This window comes from Seriola dumerili, unplaced genomic scaffold (assembly GCF_002260705.1).
Source record: "Seriola dumerili isolate Sdu_G_001 unplaced genomic scaffold, Sdu_1.0 BDQW01000273.1, whole genome shotgun sequence".
Lineage (NCBI taxonomy): Eukaryota > Metazoa > Chordata > Actinopteri > Carangiformes > Carangidae > Seriola > Seriola dumerili.
Genome location: NW_019174528.1, coordinates 25,308 through 50,261, shown reverse-complemented (window position 1 = coordinate 50,261; position 24,954 = coordinate 25,308). Strand labels below are relative to the sequence as shown.

The window sequence follows — 24,954 nt, the reverse complement described above, 5'->3', positions numbered from 1 at the left end:
ACCAACTGAAATTAAAAACCACGATGCAAACGAGACCGATAGCGTGAGAAGAGTGGGGGAGTAAATGACCAGTCACCAAGCACAGGCAGGCAGGCAGGCCACCAGAGACCACAGTTATAATAATTATAACAGAAAAGATTAGGGGGGGGGGGGGGGGGGGGGTGAAGAGGAGAGGGAAGGGGGGAGGGAAGAGGAGGAAGCCTGGTGGACATTGACGTCGGGTCGTCCTTACTTCTGTTGGGGGAGTTCCAGAGCGTGGCAGAGGACTTGGACAGCCTGTTGTTAATGACAGGGTCCACCTGTCTCGGCAAGTTGACCGTGGAGGCCGAGCATCTGCCTGCACCAGAGAGAACGCAACACACAACAAGTGTTCACAAGGACCGCCTCCCCGGCCTGGACCTGGAGCTGAGCAGAGGCTCACCGTCCTCTGAGCTCATACTGGCTTCATTACAGTTTAGAGGGAGGTTCATTTGAATTGAGACAAGGGGGAGAGGGGGTGGAGCTCTGAGGAAAGCGTGGGAGGGGTGTGGTATAGTTAGACATCACATCTTTTTCTTTTGAATATCACACGCTTTCACACACATTCAGGATCTTCCACACTTTGACCTCAGCGTCACGGGTCCAAGAGAAGCCGCCGTCACATGTTAGACGCCAATAACAGGACAGTGTGAAGAGGGACATGATCTCACAGCTCTGTGGAAACACTGCTCACACCGCTGACGGCTCCTCTTCCTCTCACCACTTTGAAATGGTCAAAACTGGTTCTCAAAACCAATTTTTGCCCCAAAAACAGAAACATTCACTGAAGAATTAAAAGGTTTAACTTCATAAATTACAGTGTGGGTCATGTGACCCTGCTGCCCCGCCCTCATGACATCAAACCCATTTCCTTGAATTGCATCAGTTAGACCAGTGAGTCAGTCTGTGCAGCGTTGAGTTACAGTGAGGAGGTCACACATTCCTGTCATTGTATTTTCTCTCAGTGTCCTTGTGGTAGTGGTTCACATGAAACTCACTTTCTCTGCGGGAGGTCTGGTTGAGTCCGCCGGCCCAGGACCACCTCTGCTGGCGGATCTCGGCCCATGTCTTCTTTGTGGACCTCTTGATAGCTGCCTCGTATCTCTCCTGGAGAGACACAGTCACAACTGAGTCAGTGTTTATTATAAGCTTATTGATAACACGTGCATGATATCACATTAGCTTAGCTAAGCATAAAGCCTGGAAACAGGGGGAAACAGCTAGCCTGGCTCCTGAGACTTACTTTCAACTGTAAAAACCTCTAAACATGAAAACAGCACTTTCCTTTGATTACGCCGCTTTCTGATTCACTCCATGGATTTACTCAGCTGACCTGTGGCTGAAGTGTAATACAGTGCGCTCTGTATGTGCGCTTGTGTGTAGGAATACGGTAGTTCAGCAGTTAAAAAATGTAGTGCCAAAGGGAAGTGCTGTTTTCAGGAAGATAAAGAGCTGAAAATATTCTACATGAAGCTACATTTAAACAGATATTGGATTGTGTCGGTGGGCGTTTATAAAAGTATCTGAAACACGTTTTTTCTTGTGGCCCCGCCCACAGCAAGACGTCACTCTGCCACTCTGCCAGTGCCCTCATCGCCTTTCTAACTGGGAGCATACTGAACAGAATCTACTGCAGGTAATGTACAGAATATTCATGACTACAACCCCACGTCAAAAACCCAAACTATCCATTTAAGTATATTTCCTAAAATGTCAAACTATTGCTTGAACATTTACTTGAATGAAACAAACTGCATAGAAGGGAAATAGTTCTTTGTTAGATCTGCTTACACCTCAGGGGTCTGTGCAACAAATGACAAGAAGTCACAAGAAGACATTTCACTTGAAGAGGTCTCAGGCCAAAGAGGTTTTAAACCTCTGCTGCGATCAATAAATGTCAACTCCAACTCCAGCCAAAGAAAACTCTGCATTCACTACCCTTTGGAAACTTGGCATCACATCTGATATTCAAGATGGGACCGAATCCCTGTTGCACAGGCAGTTTTCCAGTGGTTAAAATTGTGCTAAGCATTAGGCTTGAATACACCTTGGCAAAGTGTTGAATTTCCACCCTGACTTCTACTAACACTGAATATTTTGGAGAGGCTGTGTGAATATTTGTTCATGGGCAAGATACCAACAATTTCACATTAAAATCACATTAGCTCAGTGTTAATAATTAGAAACCATAACTCATTCATGACAAACGTCACGCTTCGGTGTGTTTGCATTAAATGTGGTTGCACCTTGTTCTTCTCTAGTTTCTGTCTTTGCTTCTCCTCCAGAAGAGCTCGGCGTTTCTCCGCCTTCAGCCGCTGCTCCTCCAGCTTCCTCCTGCGCTCCTCAAGCTGACTCTCCCTCAGACGTCGGGCCTTCTCCTCCTTCTCCAGCCACTGGGCTTTCTTCGCCGCTGGGGGGTCACCACAGAAAGAGAAGTCGACATTTAGACAGAGAAGAGAAATTTTATCAAGCTTCGTTTAACCAGGTAATTCCCACTGAAGTTAGCAACCTTTCACGACCTGGTCAGGAAACATCTATACAAGTTTTATACAGGACAGCACAAATAAAAGAACCAAAGAACAAGAGGCAGGTGAAAGAACACAAAGAACAAAACAAATGTTATTATTAAGAAAGATAAAATGAGCAAAAATCAGAGACGATTAGTAAAGAAATCATTTGCCACATAAGGTTTCTGATGTTTGTCTGAGATATTTTCTTTCTTTCTTTAAAGTTTTCATGTTTGTAGCCTCATGGTGGCGCTAGAGTGAAATCTGAAACAACACCAAAGTCAACAGGATTCATCCTCTGGGGACCATAACTGACATTTGCTTTAGCCATGCAGCTAGCTGGCTAAACCATTAAACATAAGTTATCGAAAGGCACAATGAGCCAGTATTTGTGTAATGTAGTCATTAAAAAGTGACTTAGTGTTGAAAATATAATGTGCTTTCCCGAAGTTAATTATTCATATGTAAGTGAGGAATCATTCAGTGCTTCTGATAGACCTCAGCCACCATCCCCCAAACAGATGGAGGACTATGTGTTGATTTGTCCTGATAACAGTAAATAAGCAGAGGATTCCCAGTGTGTTTTACTGCAGCCTCCAGCAGATGCCAGTTTCCTTGCACATCCAAGCTGTGACAATTAAACAGCAATGAATCCTCTCACATTAAACAGCAGCTGTGTCGCTGTATATTATAGATTTACATTTTTCTTGTCACATTTAGATGAATTTGCTTCCACAACATATTTTTAAGAGTGAAAAGCTCAGTATGGAGAATGATGTGGGTGGTTACATGCTGGATCCAACCAAAGAGATGACATGAAATATCTCAGTATTATGTCATATGTATGTTAGACAGCATTAAAGCACGTCAGTGGATTGAGCTGTGAGGAAGCAGCAGTGAGGAAAAGACGTGTTTTGTATTTAGTACAGTTTTCTGCAGCTCATCTTCACTAATGAGCCAAAGAAGCTGTGAGGTACGAGCCTCATCGACAATGACAAAGCCTTTCTCACTCCTCCATAAATCCAATCTCTGAAAAAATCCAATTATGCCTGATTCTATTCAGCAGAATTGATAAAAATGTTGGGTTAATGCGTTTGAGTTTTACATTCTCATTTTTGCAGAGATTTACATTCTGCTGTTACACAACAACAAGGCTCAGTTCTTCACAATATGTTCGGATTTATTTAAAAACACATTCAGCATCATGTTTGTGACCTACATGCTGTGACGTGCATCCTGTTTTCAACAAACTGCTCAACATGAAAAGAACCTGAACATGGCACCATGCAATTACACACAGAAGCAGACTGCAGCAAACTGAACTGATCTCAGAGCTGAAGCTGAGGAAACCCTGAGAGGAAACCTGGTGCAGCATGGCCGCATTATTGATGCTAATGAAAGTAGTAATTAAATCTAATCTGTCTGAGAGGCCTGCTCTCAGTTCATGGTAATGACTGCTCATTTTTCACGCCAACTGCCTTGGGCTCCGAGGGACGTCTGCAGGGAAACGCCCACTAAATTCTGCTCTGATTGGCTGCCTCTGCTTTTGGCCTTTCGTCCACAGGGAGAAACCCTGTGTTTGAAAACTAGATATAGTCTTTCAAGACTTTGGGCTAGAAAAATATTTTCATAAGAAGAAGTTCTATTCTGCAGCCACAAAGTAAAACCATGATTATATGTGTGGGACGTGCAGCTGGAGGCAATGAAGGAAAGTCAAAACAAATTTAAACTTTACATCAGCAGAAACATTCAAGTGAAAAGTGAAACAGCTGAGAGTTCACAGGGTTCATGAGCTCCACCTGAACAATGACAGAAAAGCAAATAATCGATTCATGGAGGAAGAAGAAAGGGTGCAAGTGTTCGGGCCGGAGCAGCGGGAAATGAAGGAAATGGGTTTCCCATCACAAGTTTGATTATTCCCAAATGCCATGACGCTGCGAACGCTGAGGGTTTCAGTGAAGCCCTTACCTTGCAGCTGAGTTTGCTGTTCTGAGAGCCGTGCAAGGAGAAACAATAAGAGAGTCAGAGCAGAGAGTTGATACCAGGTTAAACAGAGAATAGAATAGAGGTTTGTGCATGTATCAAGTGAGTAACAATAAATTCATGCTTCATGCATCACAATCAAATTTTATGGAGGAAAATCTAATTTGTTGAAGGTTAAAAGAGAGATGTTTAATGTCTGTGTTTCATCATTTCCTACCGATGTATCTGGCCCTCTCCTCCCTTCGCTCCTTGGCAAGTTTCTGACGTTGCTCTGAGCTCATTGAATCTATAGGGAAAAAATACAAAGCTCTCAGTTATGACCACAGGGCATTATTACGATCATTATGATTGTATATCCCATCAGGCCTGGGAAAAAGTTAAGAGTTGTTCTCCAGCCAAATACAATGAGGATCAAACTGCCTCAACTCTTACTGGAAATATAAACCAACATTATCTGAGCTAATTGAGAAAATTACTCAATTATTAATTATAGGTATGAAATAGACACTTTTTAAATTAGAAAACATTCAGACTTAAGGACGTTTTAATTCAGAACCGAAGGATTCAATTCATTGATTCAGTTTCGAGGTCAAAGCAGCTCTGTCTCTTCCACACTACATGCGTATCTTTAACTGTGAGGTCCACCTAGTTTTCAGCTGTCCTCATCTGCAGTGACAGTCAGAGTCCTGGAGTTAACAGAAGGATGTGTGTCACTCATTCAGTCTTCAAACTGGCTGAAAAGCCACGACTGGAGACTAAAACCCAGGACCCCTGGGGGGCCTGCTGAGCCCGTCTCCTTTTGTGGTTCTTCTTGGCACTATGTAATATGTATGCCGCGTATTCTCAACCAATCGCAGAGGGCCCTGCAGCCCTTCCGTCTCCATGGCAACCTGAATTTCCTCTGTCTCTCCCTCCCCACCTTTGGGCCCTACACGGTTCTGGTCTGATATGCAGAGAAAAATAAATCTCACAAGCCTGGGGGGCCCAGGCCACCGATACGTCACTTAATGCACCGGTTCCCCACCCCCCAACCCCAGAACACCCCTACCCCTCCACTGTCAGTCTCCCTTCACACTATACAAATGACGATTTGGCTTTTGGCCACAACCATCTGTCTGCTACGAATGATTCAATCCAATGACCTCTGTTAGGACGAAGAGTAAAATTGTGAAAATTATTCATGAATCCAACTGAATCTAGACGTGGAGTGTAGATTTGTCTGCAAAGGTCAAAGTGAATTTGTTTTTCAGGGAAAGTTGGAGGCGGCAGTGGATCATTGGAGCAACTGAACGATTAACAGGAAGCAGATTTTAATCATAAAACAATAATAACACAGTCTGAAGCAGTTACAGACTGATACAGTCACATAGTCACACTATGCAGCTGTAAGAGAAAACGCTGACAAAAACTAAACTGAAATTAGAAGAATCGTAGAGGAAGTCCAATATTATATATTATGTATATATTGAGTTAGATTGTCTTACTTTTTGTTGTTGTGGATAAAGTTATATATATGTATATGTACAGTATATGTAGAGAAAGAGAGAGAGAGAGAGAGAGAGAGAATATGGAAATGTGATTGTTGGAGAAGTACTTCACTGGCCTCAATTATCCAAAAAAACATGAACTCACTGGTAAAAACCTGTGCTCACAAGCTTCCACCTTCTCACTCTGCTTTTATTCATTCATTCATTCATTTTCTACCGCTTATCCTCTAGTAGGGTCGCGGGGGGGCTGGAGCCTATCCCAGCATCCTTTCGGGCGAGAGGCGGGGTACACCCTGGACAGGTCGCCAGTCCATCGCAGGGCACACTCTGCTTTTATATGTTATATTATTATTATTATTATTATTATTATTATTTCTTTTATATGTTATGAAAACTGTTGGCTGTATGAATGACCGTAAACAGTGTTACAAACTGACTTCAGTGACTGACTGAAGCAAGTTTTCCATAGCTGAATCTGGCTGGATTCTGCACCAGAGTCAGACAGGAGACTCAGTGCTGCCTGTGGATATTACTCATGAGACGTATATAACAGATACTGAACGACAGAAACATCCGTAACTCTACCTTTCTTGGGCTGAGGGCTGCTGCTGCCACATGGGGTGGAGGGCCTGACGTCTGTCTTGGAGGAGGCATCTGTTTTGGTGGGGGTCTCGGTTTTGGGGCTGGAGTCTGTTTTAGGAGAGAGATCTGTGACGGCCGAGTCGTCTGGGGTCAGAAGGTCTTTGCCCAAAGACTTGTCTCCGTTCTGGATGGACTGAGACTCTGTCTGCAGGGGCAGAGCTGCAGGATGGAAAGAGAAGAAGACAGCAGGTTAATAAAGTAACAGAGATCATCCTGATGATCCATGAGTCCAGTTTGTTCTGTCGCTGCTGCTTTTTGTCTAATGTGAGACGTCTTCCTGTTGTGTGTTCACTATAAACCTACGGTGGCTTCATTAACACAATGCTCTTGCTTCATTAGAAATCATTAACATCTCTTTCATACACCTGCTGACTTGTGGACGCTACACTTCCCCCTGTGTCCCTAAAGGTCCTACAGAGAAAAGGCCTCCTGTCAACAGAGTCAAACACACCAGCAGCAGGGGAGATGAACGTCTTGGGAATAAAACAGCGAGGAAATAAAATGGCGTGTAGCCAAAGCAGCAGATTAGCAGTAAAATGAAAAGGATGGAGAAGCTCAGATACACATTGAAAGGGGAAGATGAAAACATGGAGATTGTGTAAAACTTTCTTCCCTAAAAAGAAGAAATACTTACATAGTGATTATCACGGGAATAATTAACGCTAGATTTGCTTAATTATCCCAACGGAGCCAAATGATCTGTAAATTCACTGACTTCACCGTCGGGCACAAAATGTTCCACATGAGGATTTTATAAGATTGTGGGTGAGTGTTAAAAATGTCTCTCTGACTCAACATCACCACTTGTTTAGATAAATGTTTTTAACCAATGAAAAGTTTCAGAATTAAATATTTGTTAAATTAATTTTTACAAGTACATTTCCTGGTTCCAGCTCCTCCACAGTTTGATCATTTTTGGACCTTGAACTCTGGGAAACTGGTTTTGGACCTTGGACTCTGGACTTTGTGAAACTGGTTTTGGACTCTGGGAAACTGGTCTGAGTCATTTCACAGTTATTGACTTTTCACAGACTGAACAGTTAAAATGGTGTCTAAGGCGTTTCAGTATTGTATTTACAGAGTATAAAGATATCCTGAACTTTAATCCACAGTTTGGATCAAGATCCAAAGAAATACATGTAAAATTGGTGGTGAAGCCCTGACCCTACTCAGTAAGTTGAGAAAATTAATAATTAACCGAATTATTAAAAAAGAAAATACTCATTAGTTGCAGTCCTCGATTTAACATCATGTTTTCTGCAACATTTTAAAAACTTCCTTACATGAGCACCATTAATGTCTCCACCCAGATCCAGTCATGAGGCCAGACTTCCTGACCTGTGACCTTTACGAAGGGTGACAAAGAGAGAGAAAAGCCACAGAACACATCCTGTTTTAATCCCCGCTGATACCGTTCCTCTGCTCAGCTGCTGCTCGTCCGAGTCTTTCCTCCCTTCAACGTCACGCTGGAGACATTGATGACAAACTGTATAGAGCTGCAGTGACGCGAAGAGGGAGGACAGGGAGCGAGAAGGAGCAGGAAGGAAGAGAAATTCTTCTACAAGGACATGAGAGATTTACAGAGAAAGGAGAGCTGGAGGACAATGAGAGAGCAGAATGGTGCAGTGCTGTTTTTGTAATGACAGGAGAAAAAAAGGATTTAAGAAGACAAAAAGAGATAAAGACTGAAACACAGAGGCACAGAGCTGGAGAAATAATGAGCTGGGAGCTCAGAGAGACTGGGGGAGGAAAGTGAGAGGCTCCTCTCCACTCAGCCAACAATGGGCAGATGGAGTGAGACGCTCAGACCCGTCCAAACGCTCACCGAATCACAAAAATCACAGATTAACACTGGGCTCCTCTCCAACTGCCCCCACTGTACTTTAACACAGAGCTTAATGGCAGCACAGGCTGCACTACAGAATACTAATGGAGGAATAATAGGATGTGTTTGGATAAGAGAGAAACTTGAAGAAAAAGATCATCATCAAAAAGATCATGTTCAGACAGGACGGAACTACCTGATGCTGAAAAAAGGATTAGGATTTGGCACAGAGAGGACGGCAGGGCTCGTCCTCACTGGAGGAGATTACTTGTTCACAAGTGTGGCTGACTATCTGAATCTGATCAGTTTACCAGCCTTGTATGGCTGAAAGAGAAACGGTAAGAGACCAAAAGAAGGAACGATCATGATGACTAAGATCAGCTGAGTTCCTAGACTCACAGTATTGTAGCTAAAAGACGGACAAGTCAAGTCAAGCACATTAACAAGTGGTGCTGAAACACTGCCACCAGAACAAAACATTACACACATCAGACGAAGTAAATCTAGAGACGAGACAACAATCAGAGTTTGTTTTCATTCTGTGGTTTGAATGTTTCCTATCATCATTGGTTGATTATGGGACAAATGCAATTTCCATGTTTATAGGGAGGAATACATTGAACCTTGTAAAAAAAGACTCACTGTCTTACTTTAAGTAGAAAGTGTCCAACACTTACAGAAGAAGATGATTGTTAGAGACACTCCTTTCTCTCTTGCTCTTCCATTATGTATCTCCCAAATATCTATATATTGCACTTTGTGCTCTGGACTGTGTCTGGTTCATTGTAATGTTGTAATTTTAATGCCGTTAAACCAATAAGTGCCGGAACGAAAAACTAGGAAACTAGAAACAATGTCAGAGGACCAGATCCCTCATGTGAGTCTGGTTTATGTTGCACAGTTCACTCAAACTAGTTATTACCAAGAGTGCAGTGTGGGTATGGGGGTTGTGTGCAGCACTTGAATAAATGAGCTGTGTTAAAGCAAAACTACAGTTCAAACATTTGAAAGAAGAAACTGAATATTCTTGTCTCACAAATGAACGTTTAATTCATGAGCAATAAAATGCAGCTTTGCTCAATTCAATAAACTCTACTGCTTCACTCTAACTTGGTCTGATGTGACCTGCAGCTTCAGACAAACCTCAGATAGATTCTGCTGAGTAACTAGTGTTACTGAGGCTCTTCATCTTGTGACTCTTTGGACCGATCCCAATGTCCACCCTCACAGACTCTGAGGCGCGTTCCTAGTGAGTCCATGAGGGTAAAACCATCAGGCCCATGAGGGCTCTCTAGCAGACACTTTGGGCCCTTTAAGACACACTTTCTTTAAGTTACCATGATTACCAGTGGAAGTGTTAAACATAAGGAATAAGTCAGAAGAAGAACAATGAACAAACATGTCAGTACAGACACTTTGCTCGCTGGTGATTCAGAGACTGAACTGTGTGTAGTTATCTGTCCTATGATGACATGATGATAAATTGCAAATCTGCTTTCATCAGATCTGATCCAACATTATTATTTTAGTTACAAACAAGGAGCAAAGGGAGGAAATTAAAAAAAGTCAAAATAAAAAGTTCCAAACACACGTGATCTGTCACAAACTGCTGGGAAGTTGGGATTGGTTCTTTTATTAGGACTCACTTCTTTATATGCTATTAATCTACAGACACTATGTGTGTATTAGCATTCAGCGTCTTTTAATTGCCTTTTTCTGGCTACAGCAGCTGCTGTTCAGCAATAGCTGCATAGTTTGACTTTATGTGGTTGACAGAAATGGGTTGAAATCATGAATGCACAACATGAAAAGAAATATTACACTAAAGATGATTCACTAAATCTTTCTGATGGATCTGAAATGTATTCATTCATCTAGATTAAAGTTTTACCAACACACACACACACACACACACACACACACACACACACACACACACACACACACACACACACACACACACACACACACACACAGCTCATGGAAGAAAGGAAGTTACAGTAAAACCCTTCGTATTCAACTGAAAGAATGTGCATCAAAAACTCCTTCTCACAGCCATAACTCAGCCAGATCTACACATACAGATATGATACTCATCTTTGTAGATTCAGTGTGACTTACACTTTCCCTGGATATTATCATGTCCACTGTCCATCATTAAAAAACAACAATAAATTTACTTAGAATTTATCAAAAGGAGATGCTCCCTACAGATTCAGGAGTGAAAATCCTCATGTTTTCTTCACTGTCGCAGTAATCCACTGATACATGTCTGTCCATGAGAACATTGTGAAGAGTCACTGCTGAGAGTGAATTTGACTGTAAATGGTGCTAAAAAATGCAGGACAAAAGAAATGGGGCTCAAGTTGTAACAGCATACAGCTAATTGAATCCATGACAACATGACTGTACACTTCCTGTTTACATAACTGACATGTCCCACTGACAATAAGTGCATCTTATACCAACAGCTGAGCTACATTCTAGTTGAATCATAATTATAATATGGGATAATACCTTCATTGAAATGTGTGGCTTTCACATTAATGGTCATGTTTCAAATATAACAACAATAAAGATGACTCACAGGCAGACTATACGGCAACGGACACTGGAACGGACATGACTATGACACGGATATGCGACTCAGTGAAGGATAGGGGCACGGACCTATTCTCTAGGACTAGAACTGGGCAGAATAGTTCTCAGGGTGACGTGAGCGTAGCTGGAGAGAATAAAAATGTTAGGCTAGAGGGAAACAAGCTCCAGATTTGTCCTTGTGGCTGGCAGAAAGTAACATCAGTTAGAGGCCTTAGAATGCATCAGGGAAGAAAGAGATGTGTTGCAAAGGAAAGGCAGTGTGGCCGCATCGATCGATACTTTTTAAGAAGTAAATCGAATAAGTCGAATGAAGTCCAGCGACAGGTAGAAAACCACAGTTCGAAGGATATCAATAACAGAGCTACAGAGGGGAAAGAGGAGACGACAAGAGGGGATGCAGCTGAGACTGAGGTGAATAGGCCAGTCAGAGAGAGAAATATGGAGCAGAAAACTAGAGTTAAATGGCCGAGGGCAAATAGCAAGAAAGAATGGGAGTCAGTCAATAGAGATTTGTCAGTAATTTTAAGCAGACTAGGAGGAAATGCAAGCGATAGACTAGAGAAGATGGGGGATAATCTAGGGAAAAAGCTCAGGTATGGGTAGAGCACAGCCTAATCCGGCAGCGGAGAGTTTAGCTTAAAAAGGCATCTCTCCTTGACTCTACCTCCCTCATTCAAAATGTCCGCCACTTTCTCCAACTGGTTAGGGGAGTTTGTTTGCTGAATCTGCTGGTGTGTTTTGTCCTAGTTGATGATAATGTTGTGTGTGGTAGCATAGGCAAGGTAAAGGAGAAAATAGTTGTGGTGTGAGGAGCAGTGATGGCTGGCATTAGGGGAGTGACTCTGGGACGCCAGTGATCACTGTCTAGCCTCCTGGAGGTGTCGTGGGACCAACTAGACGAAACACTGGTGAAAGGAGGTTCCCACCTGATGACCCCAAAGACATGTTAGTTATCACTGCTCATTTGTCTGTATAGCTGAATTAATACTTATCATAGGACTTAGGATGTTAAGCTTAGGGAGCTATTCACTGAGTCTGCTCCATTTTCTGTAGCACAAGTTTCTTGTGTTTACCTTAAATTCATACAACCTTTCAGAAACGCTCAGCATAAAGTCAACAAGTGCATCTTATCACATGTGATGAGCTCCATTTAACATAGAAACACAAATTCAGCTTGATGTTCACCCAGCCCCCCACCCCCACCCCTCAGCTCCTCAACCCTCCACAGTCAGCTCAGGTTTCCGTGCCACTGTGACAGACTCCGGGTTTATAAATAGCGATAAGCACCATACTGAGAATGTCGGCCATAAAAGGGGCTGGCTTCTGTGGAGGCACCTCGGGACGGCACAGTGACCACAAACTGAACCATGTGGTGCAGCAGATTGACTGCACAGACAGGGCAGGAAACTTTACTTTGTTTGTGTGTGGGCCACGTTGGCTGGTAAAATCCTAATCCATCGGGCATAAAAACTGTTTTACCCAATAATAGAATCAGACAGGGTACGATGTCCAAATGAGAGCTGGTAACCTGCCAAACTGAAGCCACATCGAGCCATGGATGCTTATGATTGATATTGTAGTTCAGCAAGTACTGCACTGCATTTCCCAGAGTTCCCTTTACAATGCTGCTGAGAACAGGTGTAAACTTGTGCATTCAGCTGTGGGTTTGATGTGACAGAAATGATGTAGTAAACTGCTGCTCTCCATTATCTATGAAAACATGAAATTAATAAACAAAGTCCCTGAATTGCAAGATACGTGTATTTTTCTGTTATGTTGGTTTTGTAGTGTGATGTTCCCTTTAAAGGTTATTTATAAGTTTTACTATTACTACATAGCTAACGTTAGCATTGTTAGCACAGCTGTTTACTCACCAGTCTAGAAGAAACGTTTTGAGTTCGGCATCAAAATTCATTTGTTTACTCACCAACAGCTGTCTCCACAGGTGGAAAGCAACCCTCTTGTTTTTCTTCTATTTCTATCACTTCTTTTCATGTACTGAAGTTAGCATGCTAACAAGCTAGCCCCGGCCTGGTCAGACTGTCTCATCACTTTCCGATACTGAGTCACTGTAGTGCCATATCTGCCCTGAAAAAGCAGCTGCTCAGAGGACGCATTAAAGCATCTTGTGGTGTAAATGCAACAATGGCGAAGCTCTTGTCAAAACAGGTAAGTAAACAGCTGTTAATGCTAACGCTAGGAACACACAGGTGCTGCCGCTTATTCATTTTCTATGAGGGGGGTCAAACAGATTAGTTTAGCTGAGCTCATCAGCTCAGCCACATAGTAAAGAAACTACATCTTTAAGGGGTTTCATGGCAACCTAGTGATGGTGACATACTCAAAGTTGCTAATTTCAGTTTTAAAATTTAATTCAATTTAATTTAGTCAAAATTTTACTCCTGTCTACAGCTGCTGGGGATTTATGTATATATTCTAGAAAGATTTATTCCATACTGTAAGATTAAGAATGTAACAATGTAAAAGTTTGTCTGATTGTAGGTTCAGTAAAGAGAAAAACATTAAAATCAAACCACCCCTTCAATCAGTGAGCCCCATGTGAAGCAGGTCACAATCTATTGTTTGGAGTAATGTGCACGAGATTGTGTGAATGCATGTGTGTGTGTGTGTGTGTGTGTGTGTGTGCGTGCGCGCGTGTGTGTGTGTGTGTGTCAGTGTGCATGCGTCTTTGTGATGAGTGGGACATGTTGGATCTGGGTCAGGCCAACCTCAGGAATCCCTGGCATCCACGTTTCCCTTGCACATGTTTATAGAGCAAATGTGTCTTTTGTATGTGACTACGTCGTCCACATGAGGACTAAAAGGGAAGAGTGTATGTGTACTCAAGGCAACAGGATAAAATCTCTTAGTTTTTACTTCCACAAAATGCACAAATACACCAACTGACTCTAAAAATATTAGAACCAAAAACAGAGATTTCACCAAGTAACACATCAAGGAGCACATGTGCCCCTGACGGACAGTTCCTCCACCTCTTCCTCTGGGGATAAAAAAATGGAAACACTCTCGGGCAACAAACATCCAGTTTCTCCCGTCACTTCGTGAGGTCACCGGACCAACAGCTGTGTTCGTAATGAGTTCAGGTCACAGGAACAACAACAAGCAGAGCCACTAATCAGTGTCACAGATAACTGCTGCCTGTCTGTACCGATGAAAGAGCAAGGTTTCAATGACAGACCACTCACTCTGACATTAGTTGTGGAGAATGCTGCATTTTCTCTTGATTGTGCAAGTCTGGCTCGAAGTGAACTGACCTTTCACTAAGTGACACCACTCTCATGCCCGTCAGGTTTTCCATTCTCACATGGCATATTTAAAATGATAAATTTAACAGTGAAATTCTCCGTAATGTTTGAAACAATCTGCCTTTGATTTCACACAGAAGTAGAAAACAATAGCTTCTCGTTTCAGCCAACGACTGTGGATTTACTTGGAGTGAAGACATGTTCGCAGACACTTTTTAAGGTTTCCAGCAGAGTTGTTGTCACGTTACACCAGATTTTTGTTCACCTCCTGGCCAAACTTGAAAATGGCTTGGTTACCTTTACAGGACGCACAGAGCAACTCACTTTACGTTCCTTCGTTTATCCTCAGTCCAGGTTGTTTTGATGCTGAGTGTTAAGTAGTTTTTTAGTTTGATAACCTTTGAAGAAACAAAAGAAAATTGCACACAAAATCTATTATTCTCAAAAATAAAATACATGCACTCTTTAAATTTGATATTTCCTCATTTAACTATTATTTACCTCTTACTTAACCAAATATTTTTTACAGTACATTCGTTTCTTTATTAGTAAAGAACAATAAACCATACTCTTACATTTTTTGTTTGCAGCGTTATTCTTAAGTCATTTTAAATAATATTCACATCCCCATAACTCATAATCAGGTAAGAGCAACAAACATCCATAAATTGATCAATCAAATCAAACTATGCCATACATGCTGCTTAACATAACAGATCAATCATTTAATATTCATCAAAATTATATAACACGTCTACACCTGAACTAAATGCAATGCTTCTGGTTGATAATGTTCATTGAATCCATACCAGCAGTGTCTTTAATGAGCTGAACACTGATGTCTTTTTCTGCCTAGACACCAAGAGTCCACACAGGTGTGTCACCTGTCTGTGATTTGTTTTCCCCTGAACACAGCGGTGCACCTCTTTAATACTCCCTTGGAAACTGAAAGTGAAACTTAATTCCGGATCATCCCTTATGACTCTCTTCCTCGTTTGAAAAGAGTTTTTTCCCTTTTTTCTTTAATCTGAGTTTGAACTCGACAGTGGTTTTTAAATTTCGAAGCTTGTGAGAGGGTTATAGCTTATGTAAGCCCATATAATAATGTAATTAGTGAATATAAATTATTTGTAAATAATACTAATGTCAGTTACATAGAAATATGTATCTAGAATTTGCTAACATTAGCCACAGTTAGCTACTGGTCTAAACCAGCTAACCAGTTTGGCTGTGGTAGAAACCCAGAGTTTACTGGTTTGCAAGGTTTTGTGTTATTGCTTATGAATTCAACTTGTATTTTGCAGCAGAAAGAATGTGAAGTTACACAGCCTCACGTTAAAGGGTCAGTTCACCCAACTGGTGCAGTATAAACCATCCAAACAACTTCGAACAGTCTCCAGGTCTGAGGATGATCCATAGTAAACATCAAACACAGGACAAGCTATTAAAAGTACAAAGACTACAAAGACAGTTTGGGTTTTGACATGAGAGCTAAAATAGATTCATCAGAGGCGACAGGAAGTTACTCCTCTGTCTGCAGATGCTTCTAACCACAAAGAAGTGGGTTACCCAGTCACAAAAACATAAAACAGAGCCAAGCATGAATCATATATAGATCATCTATTATTCACTTTTTCCTTCTTCTCTATTCAGGAACTTAAGGTTGATACTAAAAATAAGGTCAAAGGTGCTAGAAAGAGAGAGGATTATTAACTGTTTTTAAAAGCTGAGAAAAGCTGTTCTGCAAGACAGACAGAAAATAGCTGAGGCGTGGTTTGTTGTGTCTGAGGTCGTAGTCAGGGAGTTTTACCTCCTCAGCCATGACCTCATCCCAATGTCTCTACGACAACGGCAACAGTTAAAATGATGTGAATAAGCACAAGTTAACACAAGGTTTCCCTTTAGGATGAAGGCGACAGGAAGAAGAGAATGAGCTGCACCAGGCTGACTCACTCTGATTCATTCACTCACTCACTCATTCACTCTGTGAGGGTGAAGGGTACAAGTCTAAACTGCTGATCACAAGACGTGAAAGGCCAAACAGATAAAAAAGATAAAAGAAATAAATGCAGCACGAACAGTTGGTACAAACCAAAATGTGTCTGTATGACCATTAATCAAAATCTGTGAAGTACTGAAAGCTTGAACTGCTCAGATTTATAATCTTATTAGCTCATTACCAAAAAACAGGTGCTGGATCAGAGATCTGCTCTAACAGGGATCTTCATCAGGCTTCGTCATCAGGCATCAACATATAGACACAAACACATTCATGACTCAGGTGTTTACTGAGAATCTACACTGAGACCGGACCATTCAGAGCAGAGCTACATAACGCCATCTGAAGTCGCTTTCCATACAAATTTACCTTAATTTATTTACCATTTTAACCAAATTTGGAGAAAATTGGCAAAAGAGAGTGTAAATGAATGTGCATTTCCACACACTGGTGTTATGCAAATATTAGGAGTTTGTTCATATATAGCTGTTGGCACTAATTCTCCAGTGAGGTGCAATGAAATCATTGCAGAAGTCGGCCTCTCTGCCTCCCCGTTTCCTGTCTCTCTACTGCACTATCAATAAAGGCACAAAAAGCCTGGAAAAAAAAAAAAAAAAAAAAAAGAGCACTAGTATAAAGAACATGATGTAAATGTGGCATTCATGTTTGTTTTCTGTATTAATTTGAGAAGGTCACAGTCACAGAGCTGATGAGTTTGTCTCATCGGTGAAGCCGAACCTTCAGAAGAAACTCACCGCCACACTCCTAATCACATCCAGTCATTTTCCTTTTCCTGTATAAAACCAGGCTAAACTTTTTGATAGTGAAATGTATTTTTTAGGAGTTTTCAGGACCAAAGTCTTGACTTTCTTCTTGTGGTGGAAACATCAGAATCAAGTCAACAGCAGTGTATATAGACCACAGCTGCCCCGCCACACTCGTGGTGTTTTGGACTCCTAAAGTAGGACATAACTGTGTCTGGATGACTCACGTTGACCTGGCAGCGTGGTGAGGTGTGATGATCGACTAAGTTTAATCTCAGCTGAGGTCTTGTTTCAGAGTGATTGCAGAAGGTCAACAAATGACAAAGTGAAAGCTGGATAAATCAGTTCATATAATTCTTTATCAGCATGAGGGTGTGATGTCTGACTGTGAGTTGAAATATATTGGGATTGACTAGTTCTTTGGTTAAAATTATTGCTGAAAAAGTAAAAAAAAAAAAAGTGAATAATTGCTGGTTTTCTTGGTCTTTTATGATAATAAATGGAATGTTTTTGGTTATGAACTGTTCTTATATTCATATATGGCAACTTGTTTTCTGTCATGTTATTCACCAAACAATTCTTTCATTAATCAAGAATGGGGCCCTGGTTATAATAATAACTACTAATTGAAAGTTAAGCTATTATGAGGAACTGGGCCCCTGACATAGTATGAATAGTTTGTAATTGTTGAGGACATATTCTATTCTTCTTGAGTTTAATTCCATTAATCAGAATCTTTGTTTTAGCAGAATGTGTAAAACGTGAAAATCATGTTTTAGCTGAAACTGCAGCTAAAATGTTCTTTTTAAAAAATCTTTTTGGTTATTATGTATTCCTACTTGAGTCTGCAAAAATCTGCTGCTGGAGAGGAAATTGTCAATCATCATCTACATGGTGACATTGAAAATGAAAGTAGGATTGAACTCTGCTAAAGGTCTGCAAAAATTATTTACTTCAATTCAATGTTATAAATATTTTAGTAATAAGAAGTGCAGGTGGAAAAAATAATGCCTGTGGCACAATTTGACATTTTTAAAGCTTGTTTACATCCTGTATCAACAGCTTAGCCCCTTTAATACATTAAGCATGCATGAATTCATCCATTCTTTCATTTCATACATGATATGAAGCTGTGGCTTCAGGATCTCTATTCACTACAACCAGCAGCGAGAGGGTTCAACAGCATCGACTGCACTGAAATAACACCAGGAGCTGGTTTCACAGAGACAGACTTTAACAAACAATCAGACTTCAGATAGACTGAGTCTAAATCAGCTGTTGCACAAAACAGTTTAGTTCTTGACTATCTTAAGCCAGACTGTGGTACAATGAATTCTGGGTAAATCAAAACTTTTTTCAACATTAAAAAATGGCCGACCAAGGAACCACATCCAACCACTGAGCTCTGTTTACCTCAGCAGAACGTATTTGTCTTTTGGAAGAATTCAACAGATACAAGAAGTTTTATTTTGGAAATTCAGTGAAATGTGAAACAATAAAAAGAAAAATCTGATTTGGTCTAAAAACTGTTTCTCTTCTTTTTGCTCTTTTCATAACAATGTTGGCAAACCACAAATTATGAACCATGTTTTCCTGTTTCTTGTTGTTGGGTGCTGCTGGTCAGCGCAGCTCATCATCAGACTCATCAAATTTGGAAACCAGAAGCTGTGTGGTGTAAACTGAAAACTTTCAAGTAGAAGGTCAAAGATCATTAATGAGGCGCTAGCTGGGTCACCACAGCCTGGTGTGAGTAAAACAAGAAGCAGTGTGGTGTGAGACTGCAGAAATCATTAATTGACTGGTGCTGCTCATCTGCCGTTTAAAAACATCTGTCTGAAAAGAATCTGACACGTCACATGATTACAGATTCTTAAACAAACAAAAAGTGAAGATTTTTTTCTGTTGAACATGTTCAGGAACTACAGGTCATATCTGTTTTCAGTCACGGTGGCTGATCATATACTTATGTTTTTATTAGTTTTGTCCTGCCAGATGAAATTATGATGCCGTCTGTTAGTAGAAGCATCCGCCATCATATCTGCTGTAATGTTAGAGCCTCAGTGACAGACACACGTGTGTGTGATTGTGAGTTTTACGTGGGCATGCACCACATGTAGCTACATCAGGGCTTCCGAACATACACACACACACACATGCACACACACACACACACACACACACACATGAGCACACACACACACACGCGCACACACACACACACACGCACACGCACACACACACACACGCGCGCACACACGTGCACACACACACACACACACGCACACACACGCGCACACACACGCACGCACGCACACACACACAAGCACACTTACACTTAAAAGCAGGAGTGGGGGGCTGCATCTGTTAGCGAGTCCCCTGAGATTGGAGTAGCACATCAACAGAAACATCTAGTACATGTTGCAAGGCCTCATGGGTAAGGAGGGACAAGTACAGGAAGGGAAGCAAACAAAATAAATCTGAAGCTTAAATACTAAATAAAGTCTTGTTATTAAAGGGAATGTTTCCTGTTTCTGCATCTTTTCCTTCAAAGGAACAAATGAAGGCCCTTTTCACAAACACAGCAAGAAGCTAGTCAACTATTTAAGAATAAAGATGAATTCAGCTCCATTAATATTGATCAATCAAACTTTAATGGACAGTCCAGCGTCCAAAGAAGTGAAAAGTGGTTGAGATTCAGAATCAACAAAAAGATGGGGAGTTCCTCTGGGTTCGCTGCAGAGGCCCTGAGGACACAATCAATACTGTACAGGCTCTGTCTGATACTTCAAAGTGAACGTCAGCTGGAATATTAAAGCTACGTTCAAGTGCAGAGCAACGTTGTGCTGAATGGCCAAAATCACCGAACTGTTCTCAGTAACTAGCGCAGGATATCAGACCACATACTTTTTTAGGTACCAATAGAAAGGTTTTCATAACACAGAGCATGAAAAACTAAAGCTGGTCAAATGTAAGATTTTTGACTTATTGTTTTATTTGTTTGTTGAAAAAATTGTAATTTTTCATTGAAGTGAAGTTGTTCTGTGGCTGCTTGGTTTTAGAAATGGAGGAGTCTGACTCCTTTTATTAAATCAGTAAAAATGTTGATGTGTCCCTCACAGCTGTGATATGACCTGAAAACTACTGGTTAGCGTAAGTACCTGCACATATCGTTGAATCACAAAAAGTGAGTATATGTCTGCTTCTAATGTTTCTCACTACTCACTCCACATTTGTTCTAAAACAGTCACATGTGTTGCTACAATGACTCTAATCTATAAAATGTGATATGACAGAACTCTGCCTCACACCGTTCCCTAACAGGATTATTGTGTGAACAGGATTATCAATATCAATGACTTCATCTTTCTTTAATGCTGGATACGAAGGCAAACATGACTAATCTGTGCATAAGTTCTCAGGAAGCTGCATCGTTCTCCTTCTACTTCAGACTCAGCAGCAGAATGCAGCATTTCCTCTCCTTTCCTGTGCAAGCATCATGACTGTGATTTATGGCATCTGGTCGCAGGATCGCTGACGTGGAGCAAGGAGAGGAAAGAGCTCTGTCTCCTCCTCTTTTCTTCTTCTCCTTCTTATTCAGGCACTCACTCCCACCACAACAACGAGCCTAAACCTCGACTTGCCATCCACTTTCTCAGAGTCATTCTAGCTGATCCCGTCCACACCCATCCCTCCCACCAGCATGAACAAGCATTCGAGCCCCCAGGCCGCAAATGAGACACAGTTGGCAGAGCTGTGACTGAAGGAGCTTTGTCTTGAAGGTTCCTGAGTTTTCCTTCAGATGCAACAAAAACAGTGTGAAAACTCTGCAGTGCTGCACTGAAGCTTTAGTTCAAGTCCCTTTGGATAAAAGCGTCTGCCAAATGAAGAAGTGTAATGTAAAACTACATGATATATATGGATACTGGCTTTTTGGATGAAGACTAAAAAGTGTGTTTAGCAAAATTATATCAGATAACAACCCTTTCTCTGAGAAATTATGTTTCAATACAACTTGAAGGAAACAAATCACTGGCTGGATTTTGTTCAGAGCCAGCGTATTCTTCATACAAATGGGTATTGTTCTGCAAGAAAACATTTTACTGATATGTTCACTATCAACATGTATGCAAGTAAAAGAACGACATGTCCTCATTGTTTTTATGGAAAACTGGTTGTGATCACGTGAAGACATATTTGCTGTTGCGGTTTATTTGTTTAGAAACGTCATTTTTAGGAGACAAGGCTATGGATAGCTTAGCCTCGATTTCTGGGGCATAAATGTCAGTAAATTCAATAAAGAACTACTAACATTAGCCTTATTAGCTCTGACACAGTCCCATCCAGCTTCCAGATTAGAGAAATATTGGCCTGTGGATGTGCTAACAGGAAATGATAACCTGTAACCCATAATGTATGAAAAGCTCCTTCACATTGGAAGTAACACTGGATTAAGCTAAACTCTAAGTATGTTAGTAAGCAGGAATAAGGTTTGCAGTTCACATTAGAGCAGACAGTTTTACATTTTTGCTCTTGTAATTTTGGTTTTGGAAAGGCTAAAAAAAGACTAACTTTTTATTTACCAAATAAATCACCACAGGCTACAAATGCTAACTGTCATTGAATAGTGGCTCTTCACGGGAACGGTCAATTGTTACAATCATTTAAAGAGCAAAAATTCTCTAGTTCTTTCTTCTCAAATGAGGATATGCTGCTTTAATATCATTGTAAATTGAATGTACTGTAATTGGGTTACAAGCGATTTCTAGACGTTGTTTTGGGCTCTGGGAAATAATACAATTACACATCAAACTGAATAATCGAGGAAATAATCAGCAGATTAATCAATAATGAAAATAATCAGTATTTGCAGTCCTACATGAAAGTAATTCTACTCTGTTTACAGGCTGGAAACCTCAGACCGAGGTTACTTCTTTTCCTGAGTTTAATAGTGTCGGGTGACTAATAGAGACAAATCAAAAGCTGGTGGAGGAAGGTTTCTGGGCCAAAATCTACATTTCCAGGCTGGCTGCGATCTTGAAGGCGTGCCAAGAACATAACGTCAGCATGACTGGGGAAGCCACAAAGGGAGTCCACGTCTCATGATTACTTCCACAGAGCAGTTTTAACTCTGACTGCAGGGAAAAGTTAGTACAGTTGGCAGATATCAGGAAAAAGAAGGACTTGTGATTTATAAAACTGAAACTCCTTTAGAGGTTTTCTGTCAGCAACACACAAACAGTGAATTGTCTCTGTGAAAGAAGCCAGTGCCACTCCTATTGTGAGCCACAAACAGAGAGTCTTTGAACATGTCATGTCTCGGCTTGGTTTGAGTTCAGCACTTGCTAAGTGAGTAAGAAAGAAAGCTGCTAGCTGTGTCTCCAGCTCAGGTCTATTCTGCCCTACTGTAGTATCCACTCACAGACAGCAGCAGCCACAAAAACACACTGTGATGAAGTGGCGTAACGTTGCTGGTTGACTGGTTTCAGGGGGTATGAGGGATGACAGGGGAGATCAGGTCAGGCAGGATAAGTGTGTGTGCGTGTGTGTGTGTGTGTGTGGGGGGGGGTGTTATGGATCTGGATGGTCTTCATGCATTAGGGGAAACTCTAAAGGTCTGCCAACCTCAGACCTGAATAAATCACTTTGATATGGGATGATGAGCCATCTCACAGCTCTGGTTTTGCAGTGAGACTCAAACCTCTCAGTCAGAGAGAAAGAATGTTTCTGTTTATCTAACGCCCTGGCCTTTTTCGTCCTTTAGCATTCCTGATAACGTCACATGTTGATCGACCCAGTGCAGCCTGACCTGCAACCACAACATGCACGACATTATGTGTTCATGTTATATATATTATATATATGTTATATATATAATATATACTAATTAATATGGTGATACACTGTTATTGAATTTTTAAAACTCCCAAATACCGGTAGAGATCAATATTGATCTTTAAATTCCAGTATCCATTGTGCTATAGTTGTTGTTCCTCTGAAAAGCTAATGTACATACACAAACACACACACACACACACACACACACACACACACACACACACACACACACACAGCACCTTGAGAGCCTGACTCTGCAGAAATAAAAAGCTGCTGCTGATGTTTCTCCCTCCACATGAAAAAAAAAAAGGGGGGGGGGGGGGGTGCTGCTAATGAACACAAAGTCACCTTCTACTATTCTTACATAGGTCAAGAGGAGATGTATATAATGGAGGTGAACTGCACAATGCTAAAATACAAGTGTATTCATTATAACTGCCCAGTTGCAGCAGCTCACCACAGTCTCATAAAAACCAGATCCAGATTTTTAAACAACAACAAACTTCCTGAAATAAAGAAAATCAACTTGAACGACTTTCAAAGTCAGATCTTCAGACCTTCATCATCCACAACATTATTGGACAACCAGCAAAAACATTTACTGTGAAATAATTGAGAAATCAGAGGAAGTACTAGCCGAATTTAACAATTGATAATTAATCTTTTTCAGGTTTTTGAGACAAAACTAAAAAAAACTTAATACATCAAAAGTCAGCAACCAATCTGTGTACTGGCATATTATAGACCTGTCATAGAAAACTGTCACTGTCAAATCATCGCAGTGCCAGAGGAAATGGGACTCACTAATATCAGGTGCATAATTCTAAGGATTTCACTGAGATTAAATGTTGTCCCTGAATCAGCCACTAAAAGGCTGGGATGTGTGATGTGTGTGAGAAAGCATCAGAGTTAAAGCTCTGCAGCAGTGTCTGCGCTGCTGGAGTGCTTTTGAGCAACAAACTGAATCCCTGCAGCAGAAGCAGATAAATGAGAGGTCTGTTTAGTAATAGCCTATAGCTGTCAGAGCTGTTAGGGCTGCACCAGCTCTCCAGTGTCAGGTCTGCCTTGATTGTCTATGTGGGCCATTTTTCACCCTGCACCACTGGCGTGTTTGGAAATGGAGACCACAGCTCTAGTGCTGGTCAGGACCCGCCTGTTGGAGACGCAGACAGCCGCTGTATTGAGGAATGACAGCGGGACAAACATCCTGTTTTCTCAGATTTACGTGTATTATAGCAGCTGTAAAACCCAAATATTTCACAGCATATCACTGGACGGAGCGTGTATAGATAAATAAAGACAGATTCATTATGGTTGTTAATATCATTATTAATAATGTAATATTCAGAATCCCCCACCACCACCCTGCTGTCACCTTCATTCTACTTATTCATGACCTATTTTTATGTCTATTGACCAGGATACTCACATTTGTCTGTAAGTGTTAGCTTTTCCTCCAGATGATTTCCCAGCTCCTGATAATCCATCGTCTCCGTTCAGGCGGATCGCAGTCCGGTTCCAGTTGCTGTCATTCCTCAGAGTCGCTCCAGTACAGGAGATGAAACTCCCGGTACAGCTCGCCCAAACACGCCCTTTGTAAATCCAACCGGAATAGAGAAAAAGTGACCAAAAATGATGTGGAAATCAAACGGATCCGACTGAAAACAGCGGGAAATGCCTGATGTTTGTTAAACTGAAGTGAAACGGTGTCAGTGTCTTTTAAAATTAGAGGCTCGGTCCAATCGAGTAGGTCCACGGGTGTTCAGTGGAAAATGTACAGTGTGAGAATAAAAAGCTTTAGTGAGTCCTGTAAGCCAAGTAAAGTTAAAAAGAAAAACACACTTCCGGTCACATTTTTCAGAATAAAATAAACGCGTATTCCTTGGACACGCTCAACACATTACATAGTTGTCTAGCAGGTGTTTAGGTCTAACAACAAATATTTAGTAACTGTGTGACGCAATTACTGTATATAATATCATACATGTTTTACATCGGACATAAATGCCATTGAACGTACTGAACTG

The 24,954-nt window shown here is 41.2% G+C and overlaps 1 protein-coding gene across 7 annotated transcripts in view; it reads right to left on the bottom strand.

Annotated features, from left to right (window-relative positions):
* LOC111230547 (MAP7 domain-containing protein 1-like) overlaps positions 1-24,693 on the bottom strand; it is a 40,598-nt gene extending 15,905 nt beyond the window's left edge. For 4 of the 7 annotated variants that reach the window (XM_022757312.1, XM_022757310.1, XM_022757311.1 and 1 more), the window contains exons 1-7: positions 24,357-24,693; positions 6,581-6,796; positions 4,726-4,794; positions 4,494-4,514; positions 2,265-2,428; positions 1,017-1,125; positions 233-337 (exon numbers count right to left, since the gene is read on the bottom strand). In XM_022757312.1, coding sequence (XP_022613033.1) covers positions 233-337; positions 1,017-1,125; positions 2,265-2,428; positions 4,494-4,514; positions 4,726-4,794; positions 6,581-6,796; positions 24,357-24,414 — 742 coding nt within the window. In that variant the 5' untranslated portion in view covers positions 24,415-24,693. The remainder of the gene's footprint in view (positions 1-232; positions 338-1,016; positions 1,126-2,264; positions 2,429-4,493; positions 4,515-4,725; positions 4,795-6,580; positions 6,797-24,356) is intronic. The other 3 variants (XM_022757315.1, XM_022757313.1, XM_022757317.1) reach the window with 3 other exon arrangements.
* Between the last annotated feature and the right edge of the window lie 261 nt (positions 24,694-24,954).